Source organism: Quercus lobata, chromosome 3, assembly GCF_001633185.2.
Source record: "Quercus lobata isolate SW786 chromosome 3, ValleyOak3.0 Primary Assembly, whole genome shotgun sequence".
In the NCBI taxonomy this organism is placed as follows: domain Eukaryota; kingdom Viridiplantae; phylum Streptophyta; class Magnoliopsida; order Fagales; family Fagaceae; genus Quercus; species Quercus lobata.
In genome coordinates this window covers 14,213,369-14,240,512 of record NC_044906.1, presented here as the reverse complement: position 1 = coordinate 14,240,512, position 27,144 = coordinate 14,213,369, and the positions used below count along the sequence as shown (strand labels likewise).

The window sequence follows — 27,144 nt, the reverse complement described above, 5'->3', positions numbered from 1 at the left end:
GTGGGGAATAAACAAAAAGGACTTTGGAAGTCTTAAACACCAAAAACATGTTATGTTGTAAATGCTTTTTAAGCAGCAATGAGACATCAAAATCTAATTGTCAACACCACATCAGGAAACATTTTACCATCAAAAATAGGTAAAGCAACTTTATTTGTCTTTTTTTAGTAGAAGTAGAAAAGAATCAGTAAAAACTTAATGTAAGAGTAAAATTTAGCTAATCAATACAAGTGAAAATAGTAGAGGATAAATTTTTAGATTGTTATATGGTTGGCAAGATAGGGACAATGATCTTTGTTTTGACTGAAAGGATAAGATTCACTTTTGACACAAAACTACAAGGATTGGTAAAGGAGAAAAAGTAAAACATACATAGATTTTGAGCTCAAGAACATGCATGTGGTGCTTTTCACATGGAGACAACCTTGAATCCCTTCCTTTGACACTTTTCTTTTTGGTTATTTATCTTAACTTTGATAGTTTTTTTTAGTGATTTTTTGAAATTCACAATGCCAATCAATTCTTACTCCACCATTTCCCACTTAGGCCAAGGTATCTTTGAATAAATAAAAAGGGCAACGTGTTGTTTGCATGTGGCAATGAACATAGTTGGACCCAAAAAAAATTCACTTTTTCAATTGTCCCAAATCCTACAGAAAGATCCATTAATTCTATGGGCACCAAGGACAAAGCAACGAATTGTTAATAGTTTTTGCACTCTCTTTTACTTCTTTTTTTTTTAATCCTTGTTTGGTGAAAATTTTTAATTTACAATGTCAACTATTTCGCATTATTCTCTTCCCACTTAAAACCACTTGAACCCCAAAAATTATTTATTTTCCAACTGCACCAAATTCTGTAAAAATGTCTCTTTATAATATGAAATCAACCACAAAACCAATGAACTATTGATACTTTTCACACATTTTTTTCAATTTTATAATTTCATGTCTACTAATTTTTCAAATTTATAATGTCAACTTATTTTATTCTGTCCCTTCCCCACTCACACAAAATGTTAAAAATGTTTTTTTAGAAAAACGCAACGTTTATGATGTGGTGTCATGCACAACTTTGAACCCAAAATGATTATGTTCCATGTAGCACAAATTCCATAAGAATATTCCGAAATGCAGAAATCAAGCACAAAAATGATGAACTATTTATACTTTTTTTTTTTCAATTTTTTTCAACTTTTATAATTTTGTCTTATGATTTTTAAAATTTATAACGTGAACATGCACCATTTAGCTTCTTTTCCATATACGTTAAAAAGTTAAAACACACACAATATTATCATCTGGTGTTGTTTGTCTATTTGTCGCTTTGAACCAACAACGTATATCTTCAACAGATTCATTTTCATTTTTTAATAAAGTAACTAAATTTTATGTCGGTTATTAATTTCTTTTAAACCCAAAAAATAAACTTTAACAAATTTATTCATTTCCATTAACAACATGAAAATAAAGAAACAAATATTAAACTGATTTTTTTTTTTTTTTTTTTTTTTGTGCCAATAGTGTCTCTTATCACAACCCCAAAACTTTCCAAACAAACCCTTATTGACCCATCAATCATCATCCAATCCTACCTGTCTAAATCCCAAATAGCATCAAATTAGGTACCATGTTCAATTCAATCAAAGAATAAAATATTTTTTAAATAATATTAAAAAATTTAAAAGGGAAAAAAGAGATAGAGTAACCGCAAGAGAAAGAAAAGAAAGAAGAAATCATGTATACAATAAAATACATGAATTTATAAATCCACCAAAAAAAAAAAAAACAAAGATTTAAAAAAACAAAAAATTAAAAATTAAAAAAAAAAGGGGTAAAAAACACCTTTGTTTACAACGTTTTTTTTTTTTTTTTTTTTTTTGTAGAGTCAGCTCGAACCGAGCCGGTTAACCGGAGCGCCGGTAAGAATCTCAGTGATTTTAGTCATGGCTCGGACTTGCATCTGCAAAGCCGCTATGTAATCAGTGGCTTCTTCTAAAAGGTTTGGCAGCGAGACTTTTCGGCAACCGGGAACTAACCGGCCCAAAACCTTCACTTTCCTTTGCACAGCCGGTAACCTCTTCTTCTCCGGCCTACTCAACCGGCTACAGCCGGTCACCTTGGCGCCGGCTCTGTTCGCTCCTTTCTTGTGCTTCGTGTTGTTGTGGGCGAGTTTCGAACTGAGTCGACTCGTTAGAATCGCCCGGCTCCACCGGGTTTTTCCTTTGGCCGATACGGCGAGAACTCGGTTCGCCGCGTCTCGGATCTCGCGGTGTCGTCCTACGGAGGAGGAGGAGGAGAGCTTGGCTGACGACGGCGAGGAGGAGGAGGAGGAGGAATTGCGGCGGACTTGGCGGAGAGCTTCGACGAGCTTTGAGGAGTAGTTTCGTTGCTCCGATTCGGATCTCCATCTGATCGTCTCGGGTTTTGGATCCGATTCCGGATCTCGCGTCTCGGTTTTTCTACGCTTCGTTCGCTTCAACTCTTCTTCTTCTATGTTGAAATCCGGGTTTGAGATCGTCGACTCCATTGAAGAAAACAATTTCACAATATACCTGTGGATTGAAAGAAAAATATAATCAAATCAAGAGTCTTGTAATGATACTCAAATCAAGAGTCTCGTAATGATACTCAAGATAAGAAAAGAAAAAAGAAAATTGTGGAAATTGATAATATGAACACGAGAGATTCGTGGTTCAGATAAAAAAAAGAAAATTGTGAAAATTGATAATATGAACACGAGAGTTTTGTGGTTTCAGTGTGAAACTTTCACGAGAAACTCGTAGAATACAAAAAGTTTTGAAAAAGTCACATGCTATGGCCGTAATTTAAAACAGAGTTTTGTAATTCATTGATATTGTCGGATTTTTTATGATGATAGAATTATTTAGATTAAAAAAGAAAAAGAAAAAGAAAAAAAAGAAACATGAATTGAGGAAATTACATGAGACTAGTATGTAATATGTATACCTTGTTGTTGTTGTTGGGAGGTTTTGGTTTTTGAGATGGTTGAGAATTGTGGAGGTTTTGTTTGTGAAAATTGAAGAATGAATCAAAGAGAGAGAGAGAGAGAGAGAAATGGGATTGGAAAAGGTTTTCCAAATGGAATTGGAACTGGAAGGTGAGTGGGAAGAAGAGCTTAAAAGCAATCACAGACAAGGGGAGAGGGAACCACGCGTCCTTACTATATTCACAATTTCACATGCCCTTCTCTTATTTGCCTCCCTCTCGTTTTCGTGCGCCAATCTTCTCTCTTTAATTCTCTCTCTCTCTCTCTCTCTCTCTCTCTCTCTCTCTCCTTTATTTATTTTTTTAAAATTCAATGGAATTTATTTTTATTAATTAGTTTGAAGGATATATGAAATATCTTTCCCCTTCTAAATTACTGTGATGATCTTTTAGATATTTTTTTAATTTTTTTTATTGTATTTTAAACGTATGATTTCTTAAATTGTTTTGAAATTAATAATAAGAAAAACTTTATCTAATACGATTTAAATAAAATTATTCTCTAGTTATTTTTATAATTTGACTGTTACAAAAATCTATATATATATATATATATATATTAATAGTCAAAATATAGAAAAAATCCAATTAGATTTTAATTTGATTCTCAATTCTGTGTCACGTGTCCCATTTATTTTTTAATTTTGTACCAAGTGAATTATTGAATGTAAAAATTAAATAGTCCAAATCCAATTAGATTTTAAATTGGATTTCAGTTGAAATTCAATTTTGCGCCACGTGTCTATTTTTTTTTTTTTTTAATTTTTGTGACAAATGAATTATTGGATGAAAAATCAGAGAGTTTAAAAAAGTGTAATATATAATTTAAAAAAAGTGTAAATTAATACTATGTATAATTTGAATCTCTTATAAAAAAAAAATGTATAATTATGATCGTTTTTAATTGTATTCATGTATATGTACGAAACTACACACTAGTATAGAATAAGATTCAAATCATAGTTCTTCTTTGTAATATCATTAAAATAGAATAAAATGATATATGTTGCATTGCTTATAATAGTATATAATTGCAGTTTTCATATAAAAGATCAACATAGGTCTTGTACAGAATAAATTAAACTAAAAAACTAAATACTATCTCTCTTCAAATATCGGTAATAAACGATTTTTCCTGTACCGTTTTCATCAAATTTCTTTACGCATATTTTCCATAAATTTTTTTACCTTTTCCATTAAATTTGATGGAATTTTATTTTAGAATCAAGTTTGACAGAAATACTAACAGTAGAGATAAAGTTCTTATTAACAATTTTAAAGTTCAAGGAAACTACACCACAGTTTGGGGGAAATACAATTAACCCATACATGCTACAATGAACATTGAACTTGGACACATTGTACTCTATTCTATCGCTCATAAAATTGTATAGAGAGACCTTTATGAGAAATTATTGTATACTCCCGGAGTACCATAAATGCGTACTCCCTCCTCTCACATGAATAGTGGATCCCACTAATTAAATTCATGGTAGGACCCACCATTCATGTGAGAGGAGGAAGTACGCATTTATGGTACTCCGAAAGTATCTAATAATTTTCCAGGCCTTTATATAGGCACATTAACCAAAGTCTAATACACCACAGAATTACAAGAATTACAATTAGCCTCTCTCTCTCTCTCTCTCTATATATATATATATATATAATTTCTGATACTGAGACTGAAAAAAGTAAAAATTTCAATAATACTTCTCCCCACTAAAAAATATGATTAATACTTCCACAAAACTAATTCTTCTAATACTAAATAGTGAAAAGCTTGAATTATTTTGATTTATTTGATGAAAACTAATACCGAATCGAATAATTCTGATTCGAAGAGATAAGGCCGATACTTGTACTTCACGTGATTAAGACTTTTGCAGAAAAAAACTTATCACGTGATTAAAGTTCTTATTAACAATTTTAAAGTTCAAGGAAACTACACCACAGTTTGGGGGAAATACAATTAACCCATACATGCTACAATGAACATTGAACTTGGACACATTGTACTCTATTCAATCGCTCATAAAATTGTATAGAGAGGCCTTTATATAGGCACATTAACCAAAGTCTAATACACCACAGAATTACAAGAATTACAATTAGCCTCTATATATATATATATATATATAATTTCTGATACTGAGACTGAAAAAAGTAAAAATTTCAATAATACTTCTCCCCACTAAAAAATATGATTAATACTTCCACAAAACTAATTCTTCTAATACTAAATAGTGAAAAGCTTGAATTATTTTGATTTATTTGATGAAAACTAATACCGAATCGAATAATTTTGATTCAAAGAGATAAGGCCGATACTTGTGCTTCACGTGATTAAGACTTTTGCAGAAGAAAACTTATCACGTGATTAATGCTTCACATGATTATATATATATATATATATATATATACAATTAGCCTCTCTATATATATATATATATATAATTTCTGATACTGAGACTGAAAAAAGTAAAAATTCCAATAATACTTCTCCCCACTAAAAAATATGATTAATACTTCTGCAAAGCTAATTCTTCTGATACTAAATAGTGAAAAGCTTGAATTATTTTGATTTATTTGATGAAAACTGATATCGAATCGAATAATTCTGATTCGAAAAGATAAGGTCGATACTTGTGCTTCACGTGATCAAGACTTTTGCAGAAGAAAACTTATCACGTGATTAATGCTTCACATGATTATATTTCTTATTCTTATATTTTTTTTTATTACTTCTAAAATCTTGATATTGTGCGGCTAATATCAATTTATTTATTTCATTATCTGGTTTCATATCACTTAATTTTGTCTCATTCGGGTTACTAGTGCTAAAGAATTTTCTTCTACTTGTGTTTCTTTTTGATTGATTGATTCTGGTTTATAAGATTGATGCACTTCATAATTTGATTTGGCTACTAATACTGATTTATCACATGATACTGATTGATAAGGTATGTTATCATATATTGGCTAGACTATTTTATTATTATTTCTCTCTCTCTCTCTCACATACACACACACACACATATATATATATATATATACACGTGTTTGTGTATTCAATAGATCTTGAGTTTGGGCCTAGATGTTTTAACAAATCTCATGATAGAATTTATAAATTTAAGCAGTTGAGGAATTATAGTTAAATAAATTGTGTGTGTGTGAGAGAGAGAGAGAGAGTGTGACATTTTTGGTTTACTGTTTGTTGTGTTTTCATTTTTTTTTTTTTTTTTTTTTTTTTTTTTGGAGAAAGGGTTGTGTTTTCATCTTGAGCATGAGTTCTAAGAGAGATGCTATAATTATAAATTGGAACTCAACCTTGTGACCCTTCCGTGAATTGCACACCTTTTTGTCATGTGAAAGTTTTAATATCTTTGATTAAAATAGGAAAATATATATCATACCCTTGAAAGATGGGAGTTGCTCCCTTGAGATATTTGTTCTTTTTGTGTTTTTTCTCTCCAACCTTCGCCGACTGTACTATTAATACTATTTAAACAAAAAAAAAACAATGGATACTTAAATTTTGGTAGTCTTATATGATTTCCAATCTCATTTAAAAAAGAAAATAATAAGAAAAGAAGAGAGAAATAATTTTTTTTGAACTCTAGACATTTCCATCGAAAACATCATATACTAATTGAGCTACACAACTCTTAGAAGCGGTTTTAGTAACTTAAATATTTCTTCTCATTCTCCAAATAATAAAAAAATAATAAATATTTCTTTTAAATCAGTTTGACTAGCCAACCAATATTCAATGACCTTTTCACTTAAAATTATATCTCTGGGTTGTTTTTTTCTTTATAGTCACATGATTCATTCCTCATAGTCAGTAGTCAAATTAGTGCCACTGTTTCTTAGGTCCGGTGGTTAAGTTGCAATTAGCAGATAATCAGATAGGAATGTAGCAAATGATGTGGACTTTAATCCTATATGGTCTAGTTTTAATATTTTTTTTAAAAAGGAAATTGAATGAAATAAAAATTAGTGCAAGGTGAGATATTTTTTTGTATGGTTGAAATTTTGTCACCTTGGATTGAATTAGCTTGATATTGAAGTTTAATCATATACTAGTGATAGACTAGTATTCTAGGTAGAAGTAAAGAACAAGAGAAAGCTCGTACTGATCTTGGTAAATAGTATTGATTGCCTCACCCATGAGAAAATTCAATCTTTTATTGATTAGAGAATGTTGCTAGTGGACAACTTGGCCAATTAATTATGTATTTTTCTCTTTCACTTGAAGGATTTTTCTTTCTCGGTTCTTTATTGCATAATCAATGAGAAAGTTCATTGCCATGTGAGTTCTTAAAAATCATGGCAGGACATTTTGAAAAAGGCTCACATGAAAAGAAAATAAAGAAATGAAGAAGAATGACAAAGGTAGATGCTAAGAATAATTTTCATTTCTCACTTGAAGCATAAACCTTTATGAATAAAGAGAAAAATTGAAAGAAAACAAGTGCACCTCTTATCAAATTTTTTTTTTCTTGTGAAACAATCATATTACCTTGCATACAAAGTTAAGAAGAAAAAAAAAATTATTATAACATAATATAAAGATCAATTAGGTCAACCAAAACGGCTAAATCTTCATTTGGTGTGACGTAATAATACATGAAGGGACTTAAGGAAGTGCTTGGTGATATAAATGTTTTGAGTTGTACGTCACAATGCAGGTGAAACAATTCATGTTGTCTCAACTTTTTTAAGTCTCAGAACAACATAAAAACATTATAAATGTGCCAATTGGAGGGAGTGAAAACTTTTACTCCTTGGTTTAGCTTTTCACCAAGGATGCAGACTGAAAAGGACGAATCAAACAGGGTCTTACATTATTTTTCTATCAGAAATTGATTGTGTGGGTGAAAGCCCAACAAAATGCTTAAATTGTAGGAAGAAAAAACATGTAGTGTAGCATCAGCATGCCAGAAACTATTACTTTACCATTGTCTTGCACAGCCTTTATGGCATGTCCTATTGTGAATATGTAAGGCCATGCAATAAAAACATGGAAACAAACAATGAACCAGTCTATTAAACCTTCAGTGTGTTATTTAATTAATAAATAATATTAAAAAAAAAAGGTTGGGATTCTTAATTTTTGATGTTGTGGAAAAGTCTGATTGGATAATAAAGTATGTGTTCTCTTCTGCCAAATGCCAATTGGCTTTTCCATTAGAGTGTGGGACCAATGGAATTTGTATTTTTGCTGAGCAATGATTAGTGGGTGATGCACCAAATAGAAATTAAAGGCGGAGAAAAGGAGAGCATGTGGTTGTTTTCATGGCACTTTCCATCATCTGAGCCTTTATTTGTATTTTTTTTTATATGGAAGCTTTGGACTCACCCCCCCTTGATGGATGTGGCCAGGTTTGATCCACATTGCCTGCTTAATGCAAATTCCCTTCTCCTCTCCAAACTTTAGTAGTATCAATTATCCTTATTATATGATTGGTTTAGACTATTTATCAATAATCTCTCTCAAACCTCGCAAAAGTGGAAGTTTTATGCACGGAATACAACCTTATTATATGATTGGTACATCAACTTCTTTTTTCTTTCTTTTTGGTTCTCTAATTGTCTCTAGTATGTCTGAATGCATTTTTTTTTTTCCCTTCTAATAACTAAATTTGTTCTTTGTTCTGTTGAGGTTACACTTAATGGTAGTGCATTCATTACAACTTTATTTTGCCTTTCAATTATTGAAAAATACTAGTTAAGAGAGAGTAAATGTGCCATGGTCTGACACAAACATTAGTAAATAGAGCCTCTAAAAATTGAATGTCCACCCAATCAGCAAAATAAGAGTAACATATATCTGTGATATCATAGCTAGCAGGGGGGAAAAAAAAAACCCTTTGAAGATTCGGGATAAGCCCCATCACCAATAACTTGCCAGAGAGCTTGCCTCCTTGAGGGAGACAAGCTTCGATGTCACAATGAGCCAATCAAGGCTTAGAAAGATTAACATTTAGGTTTAAAAAAAAATAAAAAAATAACATTTGACTTCTATATCTCTCTCTCTCTACCTCTCAATTATGGAGTGCTCCTTTAGCAAATGCAGCAATTTTAAAACAGCAATTTTAAAAGTTATCCAACTGAGAAAATAAGACTTACTCTGAGCATGTAATATTGAATGATTTAAAATTATTACACTTTGTAGCCTCACAGATTTTTAAAGTTATCTTAGTAAGGAAATGAACTTTCCTCTGCTACTAATTAATGTAGTTTTATTCTCTCTCATAGATTTTCTGCTCTGAATTTTAGATTTTTATGTTATATAACAGGTCGGTTACATGCAGATTCTGAAGTTATCTCGGTCAGAAAGTAAGATTTACTTTTTGTTATAATAATGAAAAAGTCCCATTTGAAAGCAATTTGGCTTCTCTGATTGACCACATGATTTCTAATGAACCTTCCAATGAAATTCTTACTTATCCCATCTCCTTTAACCACTTTCTAAGAAGAACCAATAAGGGTCTAGTTGGTTTAGACCACCAATTAAAATAGTATTTCTTAAGAAAATTTGATTGAAGCTAATAACTGGAAAGAATGTATTAATTAAAACCTGGGATTATAAACGACAAATAACTTTGATTAGTTTTTATGCATTACTCCCTAACGTGGTGTTTGAATTAAATATAAAATGTTTGCCATTTACTTGATTAAACTATAGTTTATTTTTCAATTAATAACTAATTAAATGAATGCTTGACTATGACAAGCAAACTGTCCCTTTGATTCATCACTCACGGATGTTGATTTCTAAATGGTTAGGTTATTGTTGACTCTCTAATTATGCAGCAGAATTTCCAAACGTGAAGCAAACCTATCAGTCACGCCCTTATGGTCACGAACTAGTACTGTTTCTGAGGTATTCCAGATTCATTAATCTCCTCCCATTAGTTTAGTCCTTAAAGATTCTGTCTAAATTCAAACCACTTAATTATAGTCATAAACCTGGTCCATACCTATGCCGGCAGGACCAAGCACCCCCCATGGACAAATAGATAAAGAACAAGCCAGATCATAAACCCACTTATATAGTGCATTGTACAAAATATTCAGACAAAAATGTTGGAAAGAGATAAACATGGGATTTGGTGGAAAAAAACGCGTTTTACGCTGTCATTTTATTAATAATTAATATTATAATGCATCTAATGCATAAATCAATTAAACAAATGCATTCCTCTCACATGCTTTGATTGGAACTTGTCAAAGATTGTCTCTATCTAATACTTAATTTCTTTGCTAAGTATTTAGGGGGCTAATCTGCTCCTCTCATTAAGAAAACAAAGTAAAACTACAAATGATTGACCACATTGTCATCACTTAATCAATTAAAGAGAAGTGCACACGAGTGTGTGCCTTGGTATGCAATCCATCCCTTGCTTAACCCTAAGACAATGATGATTGTGATTAATATTAAATTACCGATAGCAACAACAATAATTATATGAATACAAATATATAATTGGGAATAACACCTGAAAGGCAGCCAATGGAGGGCCTTACACAAAAAAATGGCAATTGTTTGTTTGGCACATCATTACGACAAAAGCACCATATGGGCCTGGGACAGACTTGAGGATGCCTTGTACACTTCAAAGGACAGCACTCACCTATTAAGTATCACAATTTAATTCATATAATCATGAAAATTGATTGGTTGATTTGAATTGGCTGCTCTCATCAGCCACCGAAAAATAGTGTTCGGTGCATTCAATGGCTTAATAGTATGTATGCTAACTGGTAGAAGCAGGAAAGATAATTTACTTCTTATCTCACTGAATATATAAGTTTTATTGTTATTAAGTTATCTAAATTCTACATTTCAACATGATTTGAGAAATTTAAAGTAACTGGTCATTAGCTAATATTTTATAAAACAATGAATTTCATGTTTTCTTGGCATGTTATTTCACAAAAGAAAAGCACCATGAAGCAGTCTTGAACCATGATTTGATACATTTCACTGCTCATTATACTTATTTTAATCAGTGGGCAAAAAAATACAATGTATGTAACTAACGGCTGCATCCAACTGAATATCAAACTTTCATGAAAGAAAGAGAAAAGAATAGTAAGGGATCTTACAACTTGTTTTCATGGTGCTTGTGTCAGTGGGAAACTGATAGCTGTAAGGTGTTTGTTGGAGTTTTGGGCTTCACAACATATGTAAGTGTGATTTCTGCTGGGGAAGAGTCCAGAATTTCCTCTTGGAAGGGTACTTCAAATAACAGAGATTGGTATAGACATACCTCATCTTCCTTGCAATAGTAAACCTGAGAGGACAAGCCACATTAATTTTATACCAAAAATCACAGATTGTGAGCTTAACTTGGAGGTTATTTTTCTTTTAGACTTTTTGTTTTCCTTGTAAATTCTTTAATACACTAGTGCCTGAACAAGGAAATCTTGTTCTTGAATTGAGCTCTAATTGTCATTTTTAGAAAATTGAGCAAATAGACACAAGGTTTTTTTAAAAATGTATCATCTAATCATTGAGTTGTTTCTCATGCTCGGGCAAAATATATTGTGAGACAAATGGGAGCATAGAAGAACATAGCAAACATCTTTCTTTTCAGTGTCACTCTTGGAAGATTCTACTTGACTTTTGATAGCTAAGGGTAGCTTCAACCTATTTCCTGAGAATAGTTGGTCCACAAACAATTCAACTTCACCTTAAATCCTCTTTTGTATCAACCTCTTTTGAGGTTCTTATGCTTATTTTTAGCAAAAGCGAAAGGCTATTGTGCCCTGCAAGATAATGAGTGGAACACCACATGGTAAAGGTCCCCAAAACCAGAATCATAAACTCTCTGGTGCTACATGCATCTGCCTGAGGATGTCTTGGTTGTCACAAAGACATGATTGTCACCTAATCCCCTTTTAGTGCCAGAATGATAGCATTATTAAGAAGTAGAATTTTAGTGAGATCAAAGTTAACTAATATTGGAAGTTAAATTAAAACATTTCAAAGCAGACCAGCAAAGTTTGCAACCAAAAAATGAGGCATACCTTGCAACTTATTCTCCCCACTGAAGCTGAGGGGGAGGATCTCTTAAAATGAAGTATTGCTGATCCCTCTGGACTAAGATATCCATCCAAAGGATCAATAACCATTGAACTTTCAGGCTCACTGTCAACGCTAAATTTACTTTGTGCTTCCTGCATTATGAATTACAGGGCAGTAGATCATAGGATATTCAAGTGAACAAACACAGAAAGGATCTTTTTACCCTACTGAATGAGACATTCAAGAGAAAATGAGACAGTATTAGAGAGTTGGAACCCATATGGTATATCAGAGAGAGAAGGGGTGGAACCTTTGAGAAGTGGTACTCTTCAGGTAACAATATCTTAAGTGACAGGTTTCCCTCTTTGGATGAACCACCCTCAACAGTAACAGTCAGTGTGTCAGCTGATGATCGCCTTCTAAGGCGCCTTAAAGATCTGGATTTTTGCACAGGAGGTTGAACACCTTTCAGCTCCAAAGTAAGAAGTTCAGCTTCTTCCTTGTTCAAGTCTAGATATCTGATTACACTGTTGTTTGTATCAGCTATGAAAAGTCTTCCTGCAAAATGACAAGAACCACTTCCATTATAAAATAGTTACCAATGCAAGCAAAGACGCAAGAATTGAAGCAAAAGTCTTCTCTCTTTGGCTATTAACATAATTCATACCATCAAAATGGCTATGAAATTCTGTACCAATTCAGCTAGTTATTGAATGACAGAATGATAGCCCAGATATACATGGATTTACATGATTTAGGAGGCAGTACAGCCTCAATCCAACAAACAATCAAACATTATGCAACTTCCTTACGATGAATGAATAGGGGGAAAATGTACATGGCTGGGGTTTGGGGGGAACCCATTTAGAAAGTTTGACAAGGATTTGTAAATTCAGAGATGTGCTACAAGACTAAGGCCAAAATATTATTTGTCATGTATGAATAGGATTGAGAATCACCATTTTCTGCTTCAATGATTCCTGATGGCTCTGAGAGCTGCAGAAACAAATAAATACATTAAAAGTTGACATTTTAGGCAAGCAATTCAGCTTACATAACTGAAAAAAATATTTTTCATCAAATAAGAATATTATAAGTATTTTCCAACCTGAGCTGCAAGGGCCATTCCATCCTTGAAACCAGCTTTCCCTGTCCCTGCTAAGGTACTTACTCTTTTACTAGCTGGATCTAGCTTCTTGATCTGAAATTTAGGGGACAAGGAAGAGTAGTTCAACCCCACTGAAGCAGTTAATTGTACCAGCATGTTATCATAATAAATCTACATACTAAATCTAATACATAAAGGAAGTGGATACAGGTAGTATCAATTTTATGTAAACAGAACCAGTGGAGCACCTTGAGTAATGTGTAATAAATATTTGATGAACAATATGTGATAACCATAGGAGAAAATTTTGGGGATAAGAACCAATTTTAATAGTCATCCAACAAAGTAAAAGTTTGTAGAAATAATTTGAATTATATCTAGACCATAGAAATTTCCTCGTAGTAAAAGTGAACTGATTAACAAGTCCAGTATGTGCCATGAGAGTCACCCATTGATGCCTTAAAAACTTGCAACATAGAATTTTAACTAGACCTGATATTTTGAATAAAATATATTACTCTGTAAAATATTTTATGAAACAAATTTTACTGCTATAATTGTTTTCCATATATAAAATGTCAAAATTCAGAACAAAAATTAGTCAAAGGTAACACTTGGTCTCCCTAAAGTTGTAATTATTTTCACCAGCAACATGAGTGATACCGAGGAACAACAGGGATATTATATCCTAGCATGAATAGGTAGCAATATAATTGGCTACTTAAGTGCAACTTTAATATGAGCAATGTGAATAGCAGCCTAACTGTCCTCTGAGCCTAATAGGAGGGATGGAGGAATATTTTTGAAGTTTATGTACACCCCCCAAAAAACAATTAAAGCTGAAATTAGCTAGACAGTTAATTGATTTCCTCAAAAGTTTATACTGCATGTTAGAGAAGTCCTTTTTTTTTCTTTTTCTTTTTCTTTTTTTGTTTAAAGTATCTCCAGTCATGATCTAAATACCTTATGATTATAGCTATCTGCTATATAAATTTGACCATCCTTTGCACATAGGACACCCAACGGATGTTGAAGAAGTACTTCTGAACCTATTCCATCATGGTCTCCAAACTGCGAGGGTTAAACACAATAATAATTATGGGAAGGAAACAGATAAATAGAAAAGGTTAAATTCTAAACAATAAAATTTAAGATTTGTTTAGTCCGTATATGGTGTACATGAATAAAAAAAAGAGTAATATCTGGCTACAAAGGAAATGATTACTTAACTCAAAACAAAAGTACCTTAAATAAATTGTCTGAGAAGATAGGATCACCTCCAGCTAGCAATCTTGATCCTCCAGTTTTTAGATCCAGTGCTCGAATGGAGCTACTCTCACTATCCGCAATATATGCCACCTTCAAATCTTCAAATGTGCATTAGAGTAAAAAAAATTATTATTAAGAATAAACATTTTAAATGATGGTTAAAATTCTTTCAGGTAAAATATTACCAGGAGATAGTGAAACTCCAGAAGGTTGTGCAAATGAGGTGTTTGTAGAGCTATCACAATATTTAAACGTAAAAGTTATCATTATCAAAATTCTGGGAGAATTTGATATGAACGCACCCAAGCAAATTATAATAACCAGTGACAAAAATAAAATTAATTTTATTGTTTCCAATACCTTGATCCATTCAAGTTTCTTTCATAACCATCACCACTGAATGCTCTAGTAACTCCATCTATTGTATTGTGTTCCCAGATCTGATGTTGGCCAGCCATGGCAATGTAAACCTTCTCACTGACTGGCTCAAAGCAGACATCCCATGGAGAGTTAAGGAGCTGGAAGAAGATACTAAGAATTTCAACATTATGCAGAGATATTTGTTCAGAAAATTTCAATTTAGAATTTATGTACCAGGAAATTTTTATTATTCGTCAACAAGATCAATTAACACTAGTGAACCCAAGTTGATGAAGCATACTGATATAGCATATACAAGGAGCCTTATTACTATTTTTTATTTGAAACTAATGTGGATGTGATTTTGAAGTGGATCCTCAAATTTCATCTTTTGCAATCTTACCTGATTGGTTCCTTTGTCTCCCCCTCTGTAGTCAGAACCTTTGGATCCATTTCCGGCAAGAGTGCGCACAGTCTCATTGACAAAATCAATCTCCCTATAATAATAAAAGTTAAAATTGTTAGAAACTCATGCATGAAAGGTTACTACACTGAAGCTATTAGTGTGCTTCCTATTTCTTGTGATTCAAATAATTCTCATGTAACAATAATAAAATTTAAAATTGTTAGAAATGAAAGGTTTCTACATTGATGCTATTAGCATGCTTAGTATTTCTTGTGATTCAAATAATTCTCATGAATGTACGAAATTGTATACATTCAATGAAAAATGTGTACATTGAATGTACGTATCTGTGTATATTCTTTGAAAAATGTTTATACAAAATGAACATTCTTCGAAAAATGTGTATGTTGAATATATAGAATTGTGTACATTTTTTTGAAAAATTGTTTATGTTAAACATACAAAATTGTATACATTCTTTGAAAGATTGTATACGTTGAATGTACAGAATTGTTTACATTATTTGAAAAATGTGTACATTGAAAGTACAAAATTTGGCATACTCTTTGAAAAATTGTATACGTTGAATATACAAAATTGTGTACATTCATTAAAAAATGTATATGTTGAACATACTGAATTATGTATGTTTTGGGTACAAAATTATGTATATTCTTTGAAAAATTGTGTATACATTTTTTAAATATTATGTACATTGAATTTGCAGAATTGTATACCTTGAAAAATTTTGAATTGGGTACATTCCTTGAAAAATTGTATATGTTGAATGTACTGAATTGTGTACATTCTTTGAAAAATTTTGTACATTGAGTCATTTGAGTGTACTAAATTGTATATATTCATTGAAAAATGTGTTAGTTGAATATATATAATTTTGTACATTCTTTGAAAAATTATGTACCTTGAATGTACACGATTGTGTATGTTGAATTGATAAGAAGTATGGGAAATAGGAAAAAAAAAGTTCCTTTAACTTTTACCTTGTGCCAAAAAAAAGAAAAAAAAAAAGAGTTTTATAGTTACTATTTAGACTTGCCGAGTAGATTATTGACTAAATTTTAATTCCAAGCATTCGTTCCTTCATATTGCCTCACATATGTCAGTTTCTGCACAGTCCAAATACTATTGTGCTACTTGGATTACAAATATGCCAAACCAGTCCTTTGTACAAGCAAGCCTGTGAATTCTATTTTCTATGACCGATGCAGCTAAAAGAGTTGTTATGTATCAGATTAACCCAAATCATTTTCACTGACTCAAAACTTTTTACGCATTATAAGTGTAGATTTGACTAATCTAGGGAGGATCCATAGTCAACACCCTAAATTTTGGGACGAAGGCTTGGTGGTGGTTGTTTTAAAGTGCGGATTTGAGTTTTTGAAATTTTTTAAGCACAAGCATAAATATTTTTGGATGAATCAGTGGTTTTTCAACTTTGTAAATGTTTGTTATATGAATACACATAATTATTATGGATCTTGCACTGAACCTGACTTTAGAAAGAAAAGATCAACTTAAAAACAAAGACATTGAGAATATACAGCCATTTTAATGACTGGAAAGAGCACCAGCCAGCCTGTTAAATACTCAAGACATAGTTCTGAAGTCAACACATACCTCAAAGCATGGTTTTCAGTATCTGCTACATAAAGGATGTTTTTCTTTCCATTGTAAGCCAAGCCCTAAAGAAGCAAGAGCTACAAAGTTACTGTGAATACAGGCAATATTGAAAATGAGACATGGGATGACAAACCTCAAAATGCATGCAGCCATTCACAAATGAAATAAAGTACCAAGATTAATGGCCTACTGAATGAATATGCAGCATAGTCAAAACAATAGATACAAATATTACTCTCTTAAATAGAGCGTTGTGGTTTGAAATGACACAATGTTTAACGAAGAAGAAAAAGTATTTTACGTTTACTATGAAGTCCAAAGCTGGCCTCTACTTTTAGTATCTTGATTTTATTTTTTAAATTGATGAGGATGATATGGGAAGATAAAGGTATCATTGTTTTTTTTTTTTTTTTTTGACATTCTGGAGGTGGACACTCATTTTGAAACATCCTAAAAAGGAAATCATGGCTCTCAATTCAGATGGTGGGAGTAACGTATTAACTTAATTCTCACCTGAGGGCGGTTAAAGGTGGAATCATCAAAGTTACCATCACGTAAACCTTCCTCTCCTGTGCTCCCAATTTGGACAATAAAGTTTCCATCAAGGTCAGTTACCACCTGAACTCCAAAAGTGGAAAGATAGCTAAATAACAATCTGAGTACATCAAAACAGGTTCACATTCCACTTGTGACCTGTCACAAAGGATAAAGATAAACAAATTCACAGGTACTACTGTTATTATAAGCTTGACATGAAGCATGTTTTCAGGTCTTTGATTCAAGTTTAGTGACCCAGATTCTGGTAAGTTCTTTCATTATGAAGCATGTTTTCAGGTCAGGATTGTTGGACAGCCTTGCTGTGAGACAAAGGGGTTCTTAGTTTTTAATATGCTTACTGTAACATTCTTTTCATCTTAAGATCAGGATTCAGTAAAAAAGTACATATGTTGAATGTCTGCACGTGTGCATCAGAGATAAAGAGAAAGAACCCACTATGCGATTATGGTTACTGTCTGAAATGAAGAGCCTGTTGTTAAGGACATCAATTGCTAGCTTTCCAGGAAACTTCAATGGAGATGTAAATAAGCGAGGATCATTATCTTTCTCCAAACTTAAAGGAATTGGTTTGTAATCCAACATCTTCTTTCTGCCATAAAATAGAAGAGCTGCCTCCACTAAGTTGTCAAGATCCTTCAAAACAAAGCAAAAGAAAAGACTACATTTCCTTATTATATGACCATTTAATGAGTAATTTTGAGTAAATAGAATCATGAACTAGAATAACCATCTGCGCGCCAGTTAAAAATACAATTCTGAAAAAAAATGCTATTTGCTGTTATGAACAAGTTACATTGAAATATGGCACAAAGTAGGTGATTTAGCACAAGTTAAGATGTCAATATTTAATTAATGGGATGGAGATTATAAATGAAAAAAAAAAAAAAAATTTACTTCTGGAGCAGAAGGGGATTTAAAATAATACCATAGTTATGTAATAAACTTAGACAGTTGCTCCCAACCATATTGATTTTCACATAAACTGCCTCAGATATGAAGAATTCCACTAAGAAAAAAAAAAAGGAAAAATCTATTATTTGATAAAGGTATTTGTAAGAATATTGTATCTTTGAAGAACTTCCAAAAATCAGACATCAATTTTCCTTCATATCTCAAGTTCTTGCACCTTTCAAAAATTTCAATATCTTTTTCACCCTTTTGGTTTCCCTTCTTTCCCATCTTTTTAAGAGTCCTTGTACATTTAGCATGAAAGGCAACTATAATGTTACATCATAATAATGACACAGGTAGTGTACTACATGCCATCAGTTTACATTTTCAAAAATTACAGATATGCTTGAACTTTTTCTTTTTTTATTCAATATAGCAATGGATATTTGACGCAAGAAGTACAAGGAAAGATTTTTTTTTTAATTTTTTTAATGTCAATTGTATTTTATTGGTTAAATTTATTTTTTATTTTAGGTCCTAGTAGTTATTTAGCTTTCTAGTATTTTATTTTATTAGAGTCAAGGTTATTTTTGTAATTCAATAATAGAGATTCCGAAGCTAATTAGAATTAGGGTTTTCTATTTCTGTTTGAATTACAGTTTAGTAGCCTATATAAGCAAAGTTGTACTTCTTTGAGCAGGGAATTATTTTGATGAATAAAATTTCTATTAAAATTGTCCTAATGGTCTAGTGCTGACTCCAACTACGTACTAACTCCTAGTGGTATATTTTTTCCCCACATGGTGCTAACTCCTAGGTTTTCTATCTTTATTTTTATTTTTCTTTGATTTCCAGTTGCATCATTCTAGTTTGCCCCGACTCAATATTAGTCAGCTTAAGCAGAACCATATTGCCTAAAACAATTGTTTCTGACAAATCCAGTCAGTATGAGTGTCTTTCAACTTTGATTAATTAAAACACATGCATGGAGACAAAAACATGTGCCACAATCAGATATCATTTGGATTGACACTTTTAAAACTAGCCATAGTGCATTTACTAAAGAATAGAAATCAGGCTTTTAAAATATTCATAAGAAAATTTAGAAGCGGTCATCAGTACCTTTTGACGTCCTTCGCCTGCTATTTGTGCAAGGAGCTTACCATTGGGGCCAACAATAGCAAAAGTTGGCCATGAATTTATACCTAGCTCTCGCCATAGATACATATCTCCATCATTGACTACCTAAATTGTTAAAAAGAATTAGAAACAATCAGACAATATAGTGAGCTTCACCATATTACTGAAGATAGTATATTCCAATTTGATTAAGAGCATCGTTTTGAAAAGTATTATTAATCTCTTCCATGGATGAAGAGGTCGAAATTCAATGATTTTAAAGAGAATACTAGAATAAAAATGTAAGATAAATACCAAAAGGGACATTTCTTGTCCCACTATGCAAGTAGAATGTAAGAAACACCATGTTTATGAGCATGGGAACAAGCAAAACAGGAATGCACCCAAATCACATTAAAAGATGGCCAGTATTTACCCTGAAAAAAGTTGTACCAGTTTTAAAACACCCTAAATACTTTTGAAAGATCAAAACTCTGCTCATACCAAGTTCCAAACATAAAGCTTTACCGGGTGAGTGATGCCATAGCGTAATACAGCATTGCGAATGGCTTCTAAATCCTTCTCATTGTCAAATTTTGCGGAGTGAACTCCAACCACTGTGAACTGCACAAACATGAGAATATATAAAAACAACCACTTTTGGAATTCAGGCATTTGGAAACCAACCCATAAATCAGCTAAGCAATCATTACTGATATGAAGGTATGTCAGAAAAACATGAAAAATGAACCTGTGAAATATTGAATAAGAAAGCAGTGTAATATATATATATATATAAATATATATATATATTTTTGGGTTTGGGGGAGTTGTTTTTACTTTTTATTGGAGACACTTGCCAACATTTGATGTTGAATATCCAACTATCATATTAAAAGATGACATATGATCAACAGATTTAAGAAGATGAGAGACACTTGATTGGAAGCTTCTATCAAATCCCAACACTCACCTTGGAGAAATTCTATCATAATATTATACTTCAGCTTTTAATGTACTAATACTTGCTTTTTCATACTTCAAATTGGTATTATCTGCCTCTCCATGTTTCCCATATACTTGTAGAATATTTATATAGATTGTACATAAGACTTATATATATATATATATATATATATAACATCATTGTTTTTCATCAAAAGTGATATAATCTTATACCAAATACTTTTATAATGCTAGAATTTGTAGACATTCAATAAAATAGCAAGGTGAATTGGGGTGAACAAGAACAAAGCATCTCTCTCTCTCCCCCCTTTTTGGCCAATTTAACTCATGTTTTTCAACCTTGACAGAAAGCAACCATAGAAAAACTATCACCTCCACAACATAGACTGAGTTATTTTAGGCATTTGCAAGCATGAAAAGCATTGATACAATATTAAAATTCTCAAAGATAAAACAACAGTGTCTCCGGTAACCTAAGAGAACAATCACTTTCACCTTACAAGAAAAAATGAATAAATAAAATATCGAAGCTCGTTAGACTTTATTCATTTTGTTACAAGCGTTTTGATAGCAGCAGAGGCCTATATTAATGTGAAATTTGAGATTGCTAATAGATTGACATATCTAAATTGAAAGAAAATGACATACTGGCATATCCTTGTATTTTTTCTCCAAAAACTCTAGGTCTGGCAAGACATGCATACAATTTATACAACAATAGGTCCAAAAATCCAGCAGAACCACTTTTCCTTTTAGATCCTGCCAAAATAAAAAAATCAAAATCAAAACTAAAGCCACCACATTAATCTTCACCTAAAACAGAAAATCAAGTTCAGTAAAATTTACCCTGCGAAACTGAAGGGGAGCTGTATTCAGCCAATCAAGTTTAGGTGGGAATTCTGGCACAGTTGGAGAAGTTCCCCTTACACAGTGAAAGAAAATTCAAGCAAAAAATGTCAAACTTTAATTTAATGAAAGGTAATAACAAGAAAACAGAGTAGACAAAAACGATGAGAGTTATAATGCAATAATATATCTTAAAAAGGGAAGTGGGAAAATCCTTACCTGGTTTCCAAATCAGATATATAGGTCACATATTGGTTGATTCTGTCAAATCTTGATTCACCTATAACCAATAAACTGTGGTAAATTTACCCTTCTTACATCTGCAGTGATTATAATAAAAATATATAGGAGAAGATAATACAAATCAAGAACACCATAGATTTAAATATTAAAAAATTCATAATTTATACAGAACCATGAAAGAGCAACAGATAAGAGAAAAAGAATGGCAATCAAAGAAAGTGGGAAAAAAAATGCAGCAAATGAAAATACCAGAATTGTTACATGAAATGCATCAGTACCTTCATTTGATTCAAAAGATGGCCGTTTGACTCCAAATAACAGATTCCAAATAGCTTTTGGGGATGAATATTGCATTGACTGCAAAGGAATGAAAATTGTATATTTTCATCAATTAAACTAAAATAAAAGCAAAGAACAATAGCCTACAACATCCTCTTTGCATATTCCAGGTCACAGGAAAGATTGTGATGCTGAGATTCAATATAAATCTAAAATATTTAAGTGTGTTCTCTGACATTCTTTTCTGTCAAGTCATTTATACCTTCCAGTTTGTGACGCTAAAGATGAGACAAGAAATTGCAATGCCCAAACTTCCATATCTCAAAATATCTCGCCGAGAACCCCACAACCTGTCCATAAATTATTTCTGCAGCCTCAAGCTAAAATTGCTCAAAAAATACTCTTCTGGTTTTGTTGGGAAAGAAAAATGGGAAAGGGATACTCTTACGTTGATAGAGGACACCATTCATTAAGAAGATTGTATGTAAAGTAAGCTATCTACTAAAAGAAATTATATTAAGTTAGTTGAATTCCAGCTTTTGAGGATAAACAACCCAAAAACAATGAAAAAGGCTGTTTTTCATCAATGTGAAGAAGTGCACAGCACTGCCATGCCATGAGAAAAATAAATTTGGGGCTTTACTACTCGGTATTCAGAATCTCTTTGATGTATACACCAAAAGCATCCAAATTATCCAAAAGAATTCCTTAAGGCTCCAATTCAGTTATCTATGCTAATCAAGCAAAAATGCATGAGAATCACGTAGCAAAAACATAAAATTTCTTTATGTGCCCCCATGCCTTTTTCATCCAGTATGGTTGGTTATTTTAGTTCTCTCAGAGATAAAGAGAGACACATTTACTTGAGGTTCATCTAGTATGACCTTATGCATGAATAAAATGGTGGTACATGCTATTTAAAACCCAATATTTGTCACAAGTATATCCAGGATGAGGTAAGGCTCATTACTTATATAAAATCGTAAGTTTTCTATTTCACTTAAGGCATGTGCCACCATGCCACCTTCATCTATTATGATTGACTATTTTAGCTCTCTCAGAGATAAAGAGAGAAAGTTGGAGAAATACACATATACTTGAGGCTCATCTAGTATTAGCCTTATGCATGAATAAAAAGATGGTACACGCTATTTAAAACCAGATCTTTGTCACAACTATATCCAGAATGAGGTAAATCTTGTTACTTAAGCAGATATAGAAGCAGCCATACCCCCCAATAGAAAATATCCCACTATCAGTAGCAGGTCTATTCTGGATTGACCCATTATCTGTCCTTTCCGTGAGCACTGCAGGTGAGGTTTGTGCAGAAGTAGAAAGAAACTGATTTCCCTGCGTCTTCTCATCTGCAACGGCATGCCTTCATGAGACCTTGTAAGACAGAAACTATATACTAGTATTACCCAAGAGAAAATTGCTAGGAGAGCAACAGTGTAACTACTAAACAAAAGCTTCTGCATCATCATCTTATTAAACCAATAAATCAAAATCTACAAAACCAATTGATTGGTGTAAAAGGTTGCATTTAGCAACAAAAGAGTAAAATTCCAATACATGGGATTACCCATTACAAGAAAACTGATGTCACTTGTTATTATTAAAACATGGCACTAGTTTAGCTTCAGCATTCTACATTAAATGAGGTACAAAATGACATTTGTGGCAAACTCTCAGGACTACATACTATAGCCATCAGAGCCACCACTGAGAATATCATGAAGTGAAACATTTCCAATCTCATTTCGGATAAGTGATGGACCAGCCGTCTTTAGAGTTTCTTCTGACAGAGTCGTTTTCACAGCGATACATCTGCACGTAGCCCAAAAAAAGAAAGAGTGGAAAAGATTACCTTTTTTACCAAATAAACATATACCCTACCAAACAGACATTCATGCAAAACATTTAGACAAACTTGATCTGAAAAGATACAACACATAATATTAACATATTTACCTCATTTTTGCAGATTTGGCAGCTTGAACTCCTGCTAGTGCATCTTCAATAACAATACACTAGGAAAATATGGGCATTACTTTATTTAATAATATAACTATGACTTGTCATATAAATATTCCAACAGGCTAAAAATAATTTTGCTGACAAACATTCATTTATGGTATGGCATATAGAAAATTGGCACATTCTTTAGATGAAAAAAGTAAAACAGAATAACCATATAGGAACAATCTTAATATACATTTTATGCAAAACCTCACAGAACCAACTTTTTCTAAAAAACTTATGATACATTCAAGAAAATCATTATTTGTAAAAACTAATATACCTTCAAAGTATTCATCTAATAAGTGCACTTATCACCGACCTTTACACCTCCCCTCCCTTAAGAAAGAAATTGTCTTTTCAAGAAAAGCATAGTAATATGTAATAGAAAAACTACGCAGCACAAATCACAAGTTCAATACAAATATACAGCCACTATTTGAATTCAATTAAAAACTTGTTTGGAAATCATGTCTCCAAAGACAATAAAACTGCTAAATGTGTTAGTATACCTCACTGGTTGGCACATTCAAAATCTTTGATGCAGCCAAGAAAATATCAGGAGCAGGTTTCAAATTCTCAAAAGCATCTGCCGACACAATAGCATCAAACCTGAAAGGAAGCAAACAAAATAATAAGGACAAAAGGTCTCATAAAGATGAAATTTACAGTCTACTTAAATGTTTTAGTGAAATTTCCAGTTCAAACTATGCTTTAGAACTAATCTGATTTCTAGACACACAATCATGTCCAGAATTCAAATATCACCAAGTTGCTTACTTGCATGTCATCTTTGTCATGATTATATTCTAGATCCTGTGGTTTACAACATTTATTGTTCAAAAAGTGGGAAAAAATTTTGGATAAATATTTGACATTTCCACAAATGTTTAGAATTAACCACAAACTATATTCTTTATTCCTTCTAAGGCTATTACCCAATTGTTAGACTCTCATGAGTTCAGTTCCATTTTAAACTAATTAGAATTTAACTCTTTGTATCTGAACCTTTGTGAAAATATACATGATGCATATCTTTAAGACTTAGGCTCTTCAATTTTAATGGAGTTTTAGTCAAGTTTGAAGTTTAAAACATTCATCATGGTGATGCAACTCACATAACATGTGTGTTCAGTGATGATTGCAGCAATATATGAATAATTAAAAGAAGTATAAATTGGAGAATAAAATATGTAATGCTATTACATAAAATTGAGAAGCACAGCACATGATTAGAGTGTCTTACATTGACAAAGGTAAACCAGCAGCAGCAAGATTTGCATCAACCTTGATACGATCAGCACTAGATGCAACAGCAACTTTAAGGCCTTTGTTTTTACACTGCCATACAAAACCAGTGTGTTATTTTATCACTGGATGGAGCAGGAAGGTAAGTGCGTCATGGCATCCATGACTCAGCCCCCACATACCTGAGTAATGAGTTCAAGGGCACCAGGGAATCCTATTCCAGAATTCGGTTTTGCATACTACAAAATGTGAAAAAACTTTAGGTGTTAGGGACAATTTTGGTAACTAAAGAGTATCACCAACATGACATATATTGACTAAAGATAGAGGATCAATTACCTTGTCTAAATATATCTCAAAGAACCTCTTCTTTGCAGCCTCAGGAACGAATCCCTCAACTCCCTTAACAGTAGCAACACCTCCCAAAAAGTTTGCTTCACCTGGTTTTGGTGTTAAAACAAATATTTTTATTTCAAAAGATTGCACATTAGCAATTAGAAAACTAGAAGAGTAATTCCTCACTTTACTGATTGGCACAAAGCCATCCGAAATTTGAAAATGACTAAATAAAGGTTAAATGATTAACATCATCCTTCGTAACAGCTTAAAATATTGGAACTATCGATAATTTATCATGGTATTAGAGCAGGTGATCATAAGTTCAAACTTCGTCTCTACTCTACCTCCCATTTAGATAGTTAAAATTTTATGTCTTGAGCTTCACTTAATAAGGAGTCTAGGCCCACAAGTGAGGGGAAGTGTTAGAACAATCATTAAATGATAAAATTCATGATTTCTTAACAACTTAATTTTTTTTAGAAAAAATGGTCAATTTAACAGAAAATATTTAGTTTATTTCAATTGCAACCCCCACACTGCAAAATCCTAAAAGCCCACAATTACCCAATTTGCCATGAAGAAGGGCAAGAAGGTGACACCAGAAGAAGGCCATTTACACGTTTGCCCTACTTCTCCCAACACATTATAAAAAAAAACTCAAGGGTTTATCAGTAATTTAGCATGTCAGACCAAAAACCCTCCTCACTAAAAAGTTACACACAGCAAAACAGTACGAATAATAATTCATTAAACATAGTTTTGCTTACAATGAAATATAACCCATATATATATATAACAAATTAACAATGCCTAAGTACTATATAGCCAATGAAAGAATACAATTTGAATTCATATTATTCAATCATTACCAGTCCCCATGAATGGCACAAAGTCCTCCACAGTTACTTCCACTCCCATCTCTGCAAACACGTCCACCGCCGCCTTTCTAGACGCCTCTTCGCTATTACACAACACTCCATCCATGTCAAACAGCACAGCAGACACCTTCCCCCACTCCTTCCCAGAAGAAGACTCTTGCACAGTATAACTATCCTTTTCCTCAACCTTCACACAAGCTCTCACTGCAATCTTATGGTGGCGCTTCGGCTTGTAATGGACGAGATGGCTTGGGACTGAGATGGGTTTTGTCCCTTTTAGGTTGGCAGTGAAGTAGAAGAGTGTGGTTTGGTGGGAGAGAGAAGAAGAGGGTAGTTTCATGAAAGCCATGGTGGTGGTGTGGCCCTTGCGGGTGTGTGGCAACTGATGAACTAAACTGTTTTGTATTTGTGAGTGGCAGCGAGGGAGTTTTGTTGTATTGTTTTTGGGCTGAGACAAAACTGACCTTTATGTTTTGCCAAAAGTTTTTGTAGTTGTTCTTTTTGAGGATGTGTTTGTTGTTCAGTTCTTGTGGAATTTGTTTGCAGGGAAAGGATTTTCAGGGATAGTTTTGGTAGAAAAATAATGTTTTTCAGTGGTGGAGAAGTGGATTTCTTTTCTCTTTTTATTTTCTATTTTTGGTACATAATATATTGCTGTGGTGTTGAATAATTAGTGCATTACTGCATTATCCACTTGGTGACCACTTTCCACTGCCTATTCTTCTTTCAGAAATTCGAGGGACACATGTATAGAGAATTAACCCGAAATTCTCAACCGTTATGAGACAAAATAAATAAATAAATAAATAAAACACACCTCAAGAAAACAATCACACGTACAAGGTAGTATTTACGTGTTTCGGTAATTTGTTTACTTCCACGGAGTTGTAGGGATTTTACTATTATTAAGGAAAAAAATACAAAGT

General features: G+C 32.6%; 2 protein-coding genes across 5 annotated transcripts; both read right to left on the bottom strand.

Moving 5' to 3' along the window:
• Positions 1 to 1,858: 1,858 nt before the first annotated feature.
• LOC115981586 (transcription factor bHLH149-like) lies at positions 1,859 to 6,194 on the bottom strand. 3 transcript variants are annotated; one of them, XM_031103855.1, is made up of 3 exons: positions 6,184 to 6,194; positions 2,970 to 3,076; positions 1,859 to 2,554 (listed from the first exon to the last, which is right to left on the bottom strand). In XM_031103855.1, exon 3 carries the CDS (start codon positions 2,527 to 2,529, stop codon positions 1,888 to 1,890), a length of 642 nt encoding a protein of 213 aa, XP_030959715.1. In that variant the 5' UTR covers positions 2,530 to 2,554; positions 2,970 to 3,076; positions 6,184 to 6,194; the 3' UTR covers positions 1,859 to 1,887. The 3 variants fall into 3 exon arrangements, with proteins under 3 accessions (XP_030959715.1, XP_030959714.1, XP_030959713.1); XM_031103854.1 differs by having other exon boundaries at positions 2,944 to 3,074; positions 6,184 to 6,193; XM_031103853.1 differs by lacking the exon at positions 6,184 to 6,194 and having other exon boundaries at positions 1,859 to 2,559; positions 2,971 to 3,224.
• A 4,050-nt stretch (positions 6,195 to 10,244) lies between these two features.
• On the bottom strand, positions 10,245 to 26,789 carry LOC115979443 (protein SUPPRESSOR OF QUENCHING 1, chloroplastic). Of its 2 annotated transcripts, XM_031101490.1 has the most exons (29): positions 26,210 to 26,789; positions 25,341 to 25,441; positions 25,184 to 25,240; positions 25,000 to 25,094; positions 24,266 to 24,365; positions 23,706 to 23,764; positions 23,437 to 23,561; positions 22,966 to 23,098; positions 21,997 to 22,084; positions 21,734 to 21,812; positions 21,432 to 21,492; positions 21,213 to 21,288; positions 21,015 to 21,125; positions 19,929 to 20,024; positions 19,404 to 19,526; positions 17,826 to 18,023; positions 17,346 to 17,450; positions 16,830 to 16,894; positions 15,189 to 15,282; positions 14,786 to 14,943; positions 14,611 to 14,660; positions 14,402 to 14,523; positions 14,120 to 14,227; positions 13,157 to 13,249; positions 13,008 to 13,044; positions 12,359 to 12,606; positions 12,051 to 12,200; positions 11,127 to 11,314; positions 10,245 to 10,651 (listed from the first exon to the last, which is right to left on the bottom strand). In XM_031101490.1, exons 1-28 carry the CDS (start codon positions 26,565 to 26,567, stop codon positions 11,150 to 11,152), a joined length of 3,255 nt encoding a protein of 1,084 aa, XP_030957350.1. In that variant the 5' UTR covers positions 26,568 to 26,789; the 3' UTR covers positions 10,245 to 10,651; positions 11,127 to 11,149. The 2 variants fall into 2 exon arrangements, with proteins under 2 accessions (XP_030957350.1, XP_030957351.1); XM_031101491.1 differs by lacking the exons at positions 10,245 to 10,651; positions 11,127 to 11,314 and adding an exon at positions 11,394 to 11,918.
• Positions 26,790 to 27,144: the final 355 nt, after the last annotated feature.

Coding starts and splice junctions, on each gene's coding strand:
- LOC115979443 (XM_031101490.1), bottom strand. CDS start 26,567: ATGGCTTTCATGAAACTACCCTCTTCTTCTCTCTCCCACCAAACCACA. Junction 21,813..21,996: donor TTAGCGTCACAAACTGGAAG/GTATAAATGACT, acceptor ATTCCTTTGCAG/TCAATGCAATATTCATCCCC. Junction 14,661..14,785: donor AGAAACTTGAATGGATCAAG/GTATTGGAAACA, acceptor ATATTGTGATAG/CTCTACAAACACCTCATTTG.